General features: G+C 45.9%; 1 protein-coding gene across 2 annotated transcripts in view; it reads left to right on the top strand.

Annotated features, from left to right (window-relative positions):
- Positions 1–12360, top strand: part of Tafa4 (TAFA chemokine like family member 4) — a 229206-nt gene that overhangs the window by 44391 nt on the left and 172455 nt on the right. For both annotated transcript variants that reach the window (XM_017321648.2, NM_177233.5), the window contains exon 3: positions 1534–1649. In XM_017321648.2, the coding sequence (XP_017177137.1) occupies positions 1535–1649 (115 nt within the window). In that variant the 5' untranslated portion in view covers position 1534. The remainder of the gene's footprint in view (positions 1–1533; positions 1650–12360) is intronic.

Here is a 12360-nt window from a genome sequence, read left to right as displayed (position 1 = left end):
TGCACCTGCTAAGGGCTTTGACTTTTGTTGTACAAGCCAACTGAGGGGCTGGAGGGAAAAGAGCGCTCGCTAGTGTTACAGAGGACCTGAGCTCCGTTTCCAGTACTTACATAGAAGCTCACAACTGCCTGTAACTTCAGCATTAGTAGATCTGTACTAACATGACACACTCGCATACACACACACACACACACACACACACACACACACACACATGCCTTTTTTCAAAATGTTGTAAAAGTCAAAGTAGAACAAAATATGAGTCAACTTTAATTTCCTTACAATATTTAAAAGTCATAAAATTAGGAGCTCAGAATAAAAGCATTCTGGTAGTCCATTTTCCTCCTGAATGTGTGCATGCATGTGTGCATGTGTGCCTTCATGCATGTATGTGTGTGTGTGTAGGTGTGCTATACATGTGCTCATGAGTGTGCAAGAATGTATGCCTGTCTGCACACATGCAGAAGAGGACACTGACTTTCCTGCTGTACCATTCTTTGCCTTATTCCCTTGAGACAGAGTCTCTGACCAAACCTGGAGCTAGGCTGGGACCCAGCAAGTCCCAGTGGTCTTACCATTTCTGCCTCACACAGCACTGGGGTTACAGGTGTGTGTGTGTGTGTGTACACCCACATCTGGCTTTTCTTTTTCTTCGATGCTGAGATACCAACTCAAGTCCTCATCTTGCACAATTGCTGGCATCCCCACTGAGCCATCTCTTTAGCCCCTGATGTTCTTTTCATTCATTCAATTTGTTTTTGAGTGAAGGGTGTAGCTAACTTGTGAATGGAATTACTTTAGAGAACTCTTTAAAAACTGTCCATCCGTGTGATGACAATTTATTTTCACTTCCATTTGTTCCAGTTTTTGATAGTGGTCCTTTTCTCAGTAGCCCAGGCTAGTTTGGACATCAGATAACCAATGCTGACTCTGAACTCAGTGACACTCTTATCTCAGCCTCTTGAGTCTTGGAATTAAGGCGTGAGTCCCCATGCCCGAAAAGAAAATCTTTAGACTGGCAGTTCTCCCCACCTAATTCTGAGGTTTGTGTAATGAAGTGGAAATCACATCTTCAGGACCAGAGGATCTTAATCTACAGGCAGAGAAGCCCAGAGCTCTAGGGCTACATGTGCACAGTTTTATGTGCATGTTAGCAGAGAGAGCTTGTGTAGTCTATTTGAGAATGGCTCTTGTTCACACTTAGCTTGCTCCATCTACATTTTGAGACAAGGTAGACTATGAGCCCAGGCTTCGTCAGGGTAGCTTCAGCTGTTCCTTGGGGATTCCTATGCAGACTCTCACGATGGTGTGATGTTAACTCAGAAAACTCTTAATTACGAAAGACATGTGTTGAAACCCAAGTCAATGTGCAGGGCAAATGGAAGTTTGATGGGTTTGCAGTTTTCCCTGGGGGAGAGAGGATGAAGGACACATTGAGGTTCTTCATCAGTCTCTCTCTGCTTCCCTGCCTGGGGATGGCCAGAGAGCTTGGCCTTCCTTGTCCTCACTGACTGGGCTCCTGTTTCTCCCCAGGATGAGAGTCTGTGCTAAGTGGGTGCTGCTGTCACGCTGGCTGGTTCTGACCTATGTGTTAATGGTCTGCTGTAAGCTGATGTCCGCCTCGAGCCAGCACCTCCGGGGACATGCAGGTAAGCCGTTTAAGCTCATTATGCACTGCTGAGATCAATTAATAAAACACTTCGGCACAGCAGAGTCCACGCGTTAGCCACAGGTGATTGACAAGCGCTTCGGCTGGCGAGGCTGAGCCACGGACGGACAGTGTCTAATGGCTTATGCTGGAGCAGGGCTGTTCTGGGCCCCTTTACAAGGTGTTTCCTGGCTTCTCTTCTGAGTTTAAGCTTTTACTTTCCGGGTGCTTCTGTAGTAGTAGTGTTTTTTCTCCGAATGTCAGGAAGTCAATAGCACTTTGTGTTGACGGCAGATATTCCTGTAGCTCCCTGAAACTCAGGGTCGAGTTTAGATCTCAGTTGACTCAGGGATGTCCTGAGAGGACTTTTCAGGTAACTTAAGACCCTTTCTGAGGAGAAAATATGCTGAACCATAGACATAATTAAGGAGGAAAGAGAAGAAATGACAAAGTAAAGAGAGGGGGGAACCTGTGCAAAGTAAAGAGACAGCAGGGGTAACCTGTGCATTTTCATGGGCCTCAGAGGGAAGTGTGTTGAAACCAGGAGAGACAGTTATTCTGGTAATTTCTAGTGAAATTCATGTCTGTACATTGCCATTTAAAGTTAATTTTGTAGCGTTGGGCAAAACAACAGGTCCCATGACGTAATTGTCATGATTATATATTATTGTGCTTTGTTCATAATTGCTGCTCCACTACCCTCTAGTAACCCTTTCACCTTCTCGTTACGCCCCTTTCTTCCTTGCAAATAGCCCTTCTTGCTTTCAAGTCACATCTGCATCTATGCAGGTGCTACAGGTGTCCTTAAGCGCATTCTGTACATGAGAGAAAATGTGATGTTTCTCTTTCTCTTCATTGTTGCCCCTTATTTCTCCCAAGTTCCCCATCACCCCTGGAAGTAGTTCCCCTTCTGGCCTTTTATTTGTCTCCCAATCACCACGAAGAAGCCCTTGATCTCCACCATCCATGATGCTATGTATCACAACAGGCCCAGAAAGCTAGAACCTAATCACTATGGCCTGACTCTGCCCGTGCATCTCAGAGTTCTAAGATGCTAAAAGATTTTAGCTCCTGACCAAAGGCAGGTTGGTAAAGTCTGTTGTATGGTTACTGGAGGCCAGAGCATATGTGGATGAAAGTGCTCACTGGAGCCAGATGTAACATGAGATTTTGAGTGCGGGAAGAGGATGTGACTACAGCATTGGCAAATGTTCAGTATTGCTTTTTTCCTCTCTTTCTCTAGTATTGGGGATCGAGGCTATCACCTCATGCCCTCTACCATTGAGCTATATCCCTGACATTTCATCTTTATTTACAAACCACAGGCTGCAGCTTATCATCCAGACACTTCTCCTCACTGCCAGATCACATACTGCCAACTCTATGCTGAACAAGTAAAACCGCGCATGTCTGATAAAAATTAAAAACCAAGACTCTAGCTGGCTTACAGCTTTCCTTGGTGATTTAGCAGGGAGTATTTATTTTCTCACTGTCTTTGGGGTTTTCCAAGCCACTCTGGCTCAGTAGTAATAGCATACACCTCGCCTTGAACCATATACTCATAGCCTCCCAACTGATGATAAAAATATTCCCCAGAAAGGTATTTCCCCCTTTGCATCACGGAAATGTTGACATATATGGGTATCTTTTTAAATGTAGGTTCTGCATGTAGGGCAGTACTTGTTTTGAGTAGGGATCTTGGTATGTGTTCTACTGCTATATAAGTTACTTTCTTTTTATTGATATGACAAAACATCTCATTGATGCCGGCCAAAAGCAACTTAAGGGAGGGAGAACTGGGAGATGTAGTGGGGGAAGCTAGTAGCAGGGCATCGCTGTGGTAGGCAGGCAACAGGGCATCTCTGGGGCAGTGGGGGCATGAGGCAGCTGTTTCTTGCATCTCAGTGTCTCAGGAAGCAGAGAGAGAGAAAGGGCTGGATCCAAGAAAGGGCTATAAAACCTTAAGCCACATCTAAAGGGATCCACTTCCCCCAGCTCAGTGCCATCTTTCAGTGGTCCCACAAATGTCCTAAAGAATATCGTCAAGCTGGGGACCGAGCATTCAAACACATAGCCTGTGAGGGACCTCTTAATCCAAGCCACAGTGCTTCCCATATTAGCTTCAAACATTTGAAGCTCAAGTGGTTATCTCGCCTCAGCCCTCAGAGTAGCTTGGACTACAGTCATACCCTACTGTACTTGACTATCAGCAAGAAGATTGTGAGCTCAAACCCAGCCTACACGGCATAGAGAGACCCTGTGTATCCCCTGGCCCCAGGAAAGTAAAGTTTAAACTTTAAGCTATGTCAGAAATGTAAATCCTCCTGTCCACAGACCTCTACATGTGGGAAACTTGATTGATGGGATAGCCCTCCCCCAAGGCAGATATCATACCATGCTTTCCGTCCCTTTACTCTGACATGGTAAGGGTTGCTGCAGTTTTAGGCTCAAGATAATTTCTTAAATCTCTCACAACTCAATTTTCTCCCCTCAAGTGACAGTTCGAAGATGAGAAAAATAATGATTGAAGTTTTAAGGAATCAGAATAAAAATCAATAGCACTCGGCTGTTGTGGAGCATCTATAGGTAGCTGGTTATTGTGCTGTGTCTTTTGATGAGTTCATTTAGGGGGCCTGGGCCTTTGAAGTCATTAATCTTATCTGCTTAATGCACATCTTTTTTTTTTTTTCTAGAGTAGAGCTGGGTAAAATGTAGCAATGCGTGTGTTATCAGCAGATTTCTAGGCATCAGACTGGAGAGGGATGGGTGTTAAGGAGAAATTAAAATTTTAAGGAAGAGGGCTGGGGAGATGGCTCAGTTGCTAAAGCACTCACTATGCAATTCAGAGGATCCAAGGTTGGGCCCTCAACCTGCCATAGAATCAGGCAATGGTTTGTGCCTCTAAGCTCAGTGCAGGAGTGGTCGAGTCAGGTCGAGTGCAGGAGTGGTCGAGTCAGGTCGAGTGCAGGAGTGGTCGAGTCAGGTCGAGTGCAGGAGTGGTCGAGTCAGGTCGAGTGCAGGAGTGGTCGAGTCAGGTCGAGTGCAGGAGTGGTCGAGTCAGGTCGAGTGCAGGAGTGGTCGAGTCAGGCCGAGTGCAGGAGTGGTCGAGTCAGGTCGAGTGCAGGAGTGGTCGAGTCAGGCCGAGTGCAGGAGTGGTCGAGTCAGGCCGAGTGCAGGAGTGGTCGAGTCAGGTCGAGTGCAGGAGTGGTCGAGTCAGGTCGAGTGCAGGAGTGGTCGAGTCAGGTCGAGTGCAGGAGTGGTCGAGTCAGGTCGAGTGCAGGAGTGGTCGAGTCAGGTCGAGTGCAGGAGTGGTCGAGTCAGGTCGAGTGCAGGAGTGGTCGAGTCAGGTCGAGCCTCGGGGTTTGCTGGCCTGGTATCTTCCTGGAACCAGGAAGCTCCAGGTTCAGTGAGAGGGCCTGTCTCAAACTCTCAAACAATACGTAGAAAGTGATTGAGAAAGACACTTGATGTTGACAACACGCACAGAACAGAGACACAGAGACACAGACACACACAGAGACACACACAGACACACACACACAGACACACACACACAGACACACACAGACACACACAGACACACACACACAGACACACACACACACACACAGACACACACAGACACACACAGACACACACAGACACACACAGACACACACAGACACACACAGACACACACACACACACACAGACACACACAGACACACACACAGACACACACACACAGACACACACACACAGACACACACACACAGACACACACACAGACACACACAGACACACACAGACACACACACACAGACACACACAGACACACACACACACACACACAGACACACACACACACACACACACACACACACAGACACACACAGACACACACAGACACACACACACAGACACACACACACAGACACACACACACAGACACACACACACACACACAGACACACACAGACACACACACACACACACACACAGACACACACACACACACAGACACACACACACACACACAGACACACACACACACACACACAGACACACACAGACACACACAGACACACACAGACACACACAGACACACAGACACACACACACAGACACACAGACACACACAGACACACACACACACACACACACACACACACACACACACACACACGAATTAAAGAGGCTACAGCCAAACTTCCCATGTTATCTGCGATAATCCTTGTTTCATATGTAACTCCAAAGTCAGGAACTAGACAGCTCTAGAGCTAATTCTAAAGAGTGGCATTGTTCCCAAGACAGGCAGATGGCATCCATTCCATCTTCCATTCCGGCAAAAGTTGGACTATGAGGAGGGATGGTAAGGGTGCCGAGTGAGGCCGTGGGTAAGCCTGCTGAGCAAATAGACACTGTAAGCTGGGCTTTCTATGTGGATTGGCTCCTTTGGTTTCTTGGCACACATGCACCACCCGTGGCATTCTCTGGCTGTTGGAAGCTCTCTGTTTTTAGTCTCTGGAATTTCAATGCCCATCACTCTCTAGCTGACCACCAATGCAATCAGGGTTTATCCCTGTGTCACAGTGACTCTGTTTTGTAGTTGAGGTTTCGTGCTATCTGGAGAGCCATCTTTTATAGACGCTACATGCCTCCACATTCCCTGTTGGACCTTCATGCTGCAGTTCAACAGAGTGAGGATGTCTGAATCCCATCGTACCTTTTATTCTTCTAGAGGTCGCATGAGCTGTGTCCCCAACTCCTGTGAAGCAATGGGCACTAATCTATGAACAGAATTTATGACTAACTTTGTTCATTCGTCACCATGTGGTCTGCTAAAAAGTTTGACGCTGGCAGTAAAAATCCCAAATAATTTAGGTAAGCATGAGAAAGGTATTCTCCTTTTGTTGGCTAGTCTGCAAAAAAGAACATGTGTACACACAGGGATATTCTATCACGCTATGCACCAACTTTTGTAACTTGCTCTTTTCCATTTAACAAAAGAGTTTGGAGGTCTTCTGATGTGATGTTTGCTGACATCTCTTCCTCTCTGGTGTGCTATATGTTCATCGACTGTATGAGCACACCATCAGTTAGCTGGCCACCCCAGTGCTGGCTAGTCTATTATCACATGTGTACAAGGACACACATCGTGATGGAGAAGAAATCATGTCAGTGGAATGGTTAAGTCAGTGCATGTGAAGATGCTAAGGAGCTTCAGGTCATTGCTGGGGCACACATACCAAACAGAACAAATATGGTTCATACAAAAATGTCATTTCTTGCTCATGAGCAGCAGCTCCTGTGTTTCGGGGCCCATGATGGGCAGAAACTCTTCTGCTCTCAGCTACCGCTGGCTCCTAGGAGACCAGGGAAGCCTGGAAGTGTTGACTTGATTCATGGTAATGAGGCAGGCTGAGGTGTGGATTGCCACTGGCTAGGGCATAAGATGCCTGACCACACCTGCCCTAAAGGGAGGATGGGTGCAGACTGTAGCTATGGGCACAGGAAGATGCTGAGCCCCAGAGTGCCTTCTAGAACCTTCCAGTGTATGCACACTTCTAGGACAGCGCTAATGTCCCCACACCTCCCATGACTCTGGCCACTGTTGTCTTGAATTTTCCAGTTCTGTATCAGGACCTGGTGTCTTGCCTCCGCCCCCCCCCCCCCCCCCGTCCCCCTGTCTCCGTCTCTCTGTCTATCCAAGATGTAAGAGGTTAAAATCCTATTTTTATCCTGTATCTGTTTTCCCTTTGGTTACATTCCTTGTTTATTTGTTGATTAGTGGAAACTCTTTGTAAATTGAGGCCCCAGTCCCAGAAAATGGGATGATATGCATCCTTGTTCCTTCTCTGTAAACTCCTATTCCTTTTTGGACATTTTTCCTTAATGTCTACTAGAGGAAGAAAGCACGTTTTGCCCTGCAGTGGCTCTGTGGTATTAAAGTTTTTATTTATTTTTATTTTATGTATGTGGCACTTTGCTTGCATATATGTCTGCGTACCATGAGCACGCACTGCCCATAGAAGCCAGAATCTTCTGGAACTGGAGTTACAGGTCACTGTGAGCCACCATGTGGGGTCTGTGAGAAAAAAAAAACAAAACAAACAAACAAACAAAAAACACAACAAAAAACCAAAACTGGATCCTCAGGAAAAATAGCCAGTGCTCTTAACCACTGAGCCAGCCCTCTTGTCCCATATGTCACTTTTCTTATCATTGCAGCCCCCAGGTGACAGGAAACTCAGGGGCCAGGAGAGGGGAAGACCGTGTCCTGTGATGATGTGGAACTCGGCCATCTTCACCCCACTGCACATGTGTCAAAGGACATCTGACAGTGCAGTACTGTTGTAAAGTCAGCCACAGGCGCCTGGCTGAGATGGTCCAGAAAGTCTCCAGCCCAGGGACATTGGCTGATATTGGGGTGCTAGGTTATTGTGTTTCAGAACAAAGAATTGATCAGAAACGTAATCGCAGCAGGAAGAGGTGGTTTATGGAGAGATTAGTAACCTTCTGAGGGTGGGAATGTGGGCTGATAATAAAAAAGGTCTAGCTTTCCTCCCATGTCTCATTAGCATCCTAAATCTCTACAGAGTGGCGTACGTTTTAGTGCCATAAGGAGTCGTAGGTTGCTTTTGGACACAGGATTGTGTGTGTGTGTGTGTGTGTGTGTGTGTGTGTGTGTATGTGTGTGTGTGCCAGTGGACCATGCTGGTTTTATTCTCCTTGGCTGTGTCGCTATGTAAGTGAGGGCTTTCTCTGAGCTAACTTGCTTGTCCTGTATACTTATTTTGTCATCTTTGATGAAGTTTTCCAGAACTTATTCTCCACCCTGGCCTTTCCTTGCCCTGTCTGCTAAAGCTTGCCAGTGAGGAGTTGTCTCATCCCAAACCCTTCTACCTTACTAAGCACATGGCTTGTTGGCCATTGTGTATAGCAAAGGAGGTGTTTTCCACTCAGCAGGCTAAGGCAGGAGCAGAGGAAGAAGGTGGGGGTGTATGGATGCTTTCGAAAGAAGACATTGTTAGTTGTACAAATTTTTAAGTTCAAACATTAGAAACCATGCATGTAACAGGGGTTGGGGCAGAGTATGGGCAAAAATACCTAAGAGCCATCATATAGGACAATAAATATATGATAATAATTAAATAAGGATACTCACCTGATTTCACACTCTGCTATTAGGACTCTTTCCTTAAGGCAAATGACATTGCAATCATAAGACTGGAAATTGTGTTTTGAAGAAATAAAAAGAACACACAAAAAATCCTGATCCCCTGGTGTTTCACCATTCAGTTGGTCATCCTGATTGGGCAAGAGAACACACACAAATCTCTGGTCACCTCAGGCAACGGGGAGGATGGGTCAGTTCTCAGGATGAGTCCTCTAAATTGGAAAGTAGGGTCCTCCCCACAATGTCACTTTTTAATCCACTATTTCTGCTCTTCCCCCAGTCAGTAACCTCTTTTCTCCACAAGAGGGCAGCAAACAACGCCTTGGGAAGGCTGCAGGCTGGGAGGTGGTTCCTGAAACCCAAGTGACCGATGGAATTAACAGTTTAAAGGTGCTTGTGAAAGTTTGGTCCTTTGTAACCATGGTAACATTGAGACACACACACACACAAAGCTTCCTAAATCATAGGAATTGTCTCTAGGGGATATCGCTACATTTTCACCTTTAAAAACAGGCAGTTACTTTTCTAACTGAGGGGAGGCAGTTGGAGATTTGGGTGCTACGGGTTTTTTTTTTTTTTTTTTTTTTTTTTTTTTTTTTTTTTTTGCTCATTTTAATAGTTCCATTTCCCCAGACGTGCGCTGTCTGACCGAATGGCTTGGTGCCTGTCTGGTGTCTATTTGGTATACTCCTCACAGAAAGACCCAGGAAAACCAGAGCCCACCCAGCAACCAGGCAGCACAGAAGACCAAGTACTGGGGGCTGGGGTCAAACATGGCTCTAGGTCTGGCCCCTCTTGGCCGTGTGACCCTATCCAGGCCACCCAACCCTTCTGGACATGTTTCGACATCTATACAATGGGATAATAGTTGCACCTACCTTCTATCAGGTGATGGGAACGAGTAAATGAGGAGAAACAGGAGGAAGGGCTAGCACACAGCAAACGCACCAGAAGCAGACACTGTTTTTGTAGTTAGAGGGATGCAGATGACAGACTCTGAGATGTCGTGCACCAGAGGAGTGGCTGGAAGCTGTGGGTTCCCTGGAGAGATTGATAGGCGTCTTCAGAGGCTTGAAGCTTTATGGTCTATAAGGAAACAAGGCAAACCCAAACCAAACCAAACCAAACCAAACCAAACCAAACCAAACAACCAAACCACTCTTGTTTATCGTTGCCTTGGGAAAGCTAATGAAATGGAGACAGTAACTTTTAGTTTGTATAAACACCGAGCTTCTGCTCAGACTTTAGAAAGAGGCCTCATTCTGCTGGGGAGCAGAGTAGCTCAGGCTAGCCTTGGACGACCGGCTGCAAGCTGCAGAACGGGGTGGATGCAGAGAACCACGGAAGGTCTACAATGCCTTTCTACCTGGGAGCTCACAGGCGCTGCTTGCATCTGCTGGGCTCAGGGCCACACTGGCAGCAGGTGTCTCGCTTCAGTTGTTTCAATCTTAGTTTCAAAACCCGGAAACTTTTGGGGCCTCAGACCTATCTTCTGAAGGTTGGGGATAGTGGAAGAGACTAAAAGTGACCCTCCTGGGGTTGAAAAAGGGATGCCTGACAGTACAGAGGGCTTCCTTGGCTTCGGGAGCTCACAGAACGCGCTGGCTCTGTGTTCTTTCTGTGCATGGAAGACCTTCAGGTTTTTATTGTCTTATCTATTATAAATGTCAATACAGAACACAAGGTGATGTTGACTTGGTGTCTTGTGTTATTTTTAACTTCGTTTGAATTCTTTTAATTCTTCCTTTGAAGTACTGCTTGCATTGTGGTAGCGCCCCGTGCTTCAGTCAGTCACTCTGCGGATACTCTTCTGTGACCTAGCTCTTTTCTACTTAATCACTTTTATGGAAATTGTAATTTCTGTAATTGTATGTAACTCTTCGTGTTAATTTTCCCAGTGATAAAGTTGCATATTTCGGCTGCCGTTATTTCAGTTTTAAAGTGATTTTCCTGCACTGCTCAAGTTTGGACACTAGGGGGCAAGCGAGGCTTAGATTAACAGCACCCCCTGCCCCTCCAATGTTTTATGGCTACTTTAAAACAACAAAGAAAACGGTAGAATTAATTTTACTAATACGTTTTTAAATAACATATATTCAAAATCGACACGTGGCCCTTGTCTCTTGAAAAATCGATAGTGGGATGTTGCTACAGGTGACTATAGACAATAATTCAAGTTGATGATTTTTTTTTTTTTTTTTTTTTTTGGTTATTGTTTGTTTGTTTTTGAGACAGTTTCTTACTGTACAGTTCTGGCTGGCCTGGAGTTTGCTACGTCGACCACACTGGCCCTGAACTCACAGAGATCTGCTGCCTCTGCTTCCTGAGTGCTGGGATTAAAGGCTTGAGCCACCACACCTGGCTAGGGAATTGATTCTTAGCATTGTATTCTTAAGTGTTAGAATTAAAGGTATTGATATTTTCCTGGTTTATGGAGTACATTACCTGAGCGCCTTCATCTCACTAGTTCCTCTTACATGTTATATGTATTTGTTCTTCTTCCTTTGTTATCTTTTTCTTTTCAAAAGTATCTGCTGGATTTTTGTGCCAGATAAGCATGGCTTCCACCACGCCTTAGGAAGACCAGGAAGAGCTTCGGTTCCTGAAGAGTTGTGTGTGTATTTTCTGTGACAGCAGATCAGATTTTTTACATTAATTAGTTAATTGTGTGTGTGTGTGTGTGAGACACAGGGGGTGGGAGGAGAGAGAGAGAGAGAGAGAGAGAGAGAGAGAGAGAGAGAAGATATTGGCCTGGTTAGGATGCAGATATTTTTTTTTATTAGATATTTTCTTTATTTACATTTCAAATGTTATCCTCTTTCCTAGTTTTCCCTCTGAAAATCCCCTATCCCTTCCTCGCTCCCCCTGCTCCCCAACCCACCTACTCCCATTCCAGGTCCTGGCATTCCCCTATACTGGGGCATAGAACCTTCACAGGACCAAGGGCCTCTCCTCCCATTGATGACTGACTGGGCCATCCTTCGCTACAAATATAGCTAGAGCCACAAGTTCCACCATGTGTTTTCTTTGACTGGTGGTATAGTTCCAAGGAGCTCTGGGGTACTGGTTAGTTCATATTGATGTTCCTCCTATGGGGCTTCAATCCTCTTCAGATCCCTGGGTATTTCTCTGGCTCTTTCATTAGGGACCTTGTGCTCCGTCCAATGGATGACTGTGAGCATCCACTTCTGTATTTGCCAGGCACTGGCAGAGCCTCTCAGGAGACAGCTATATCAGGCTCCTGTCAGCAGGCTCTTGTTGGCATCTGCCATAGTGTCTGGGTTTGGTGGTTGATTATGGGATGGGTCCCCAAGTGGGGCAGTCTCTGGATGTGTTTTCCTTCAGGCTCTGCTCCGATCTTTGTCTCTGTAACTCCTTCCCCATTCTGAGTATTTTGTTCCCCGTTCTAAGAAGGAAAGAAGTAGGGTGCAGATATTTTAAAGAGATGCTTACATTTCTCACTTTGCTATTGTAATACTGAGACAATTGTCCTCAAGAAATTGAAAGCCCCCCAAGAATCTTATGCTGGGACAACAGAAAGTCTGAAGAGAAC

Source organism: Mus musculus, chromosome 6 (genome assembly GCF_000001635.26).
Source record: "Mus musculus strain C57BL/6J chromosome 6, GRCm38.p6 C57BL/6J".
Lineage (NCBI taxonomy): Eukaryota > Metazoa > Chordata > Mammalia > Rodentia > Muridae > Mus > Mus musculus.
This window is presented reverse-complemented; position numbering and strand designations above follow the sequence as displayed.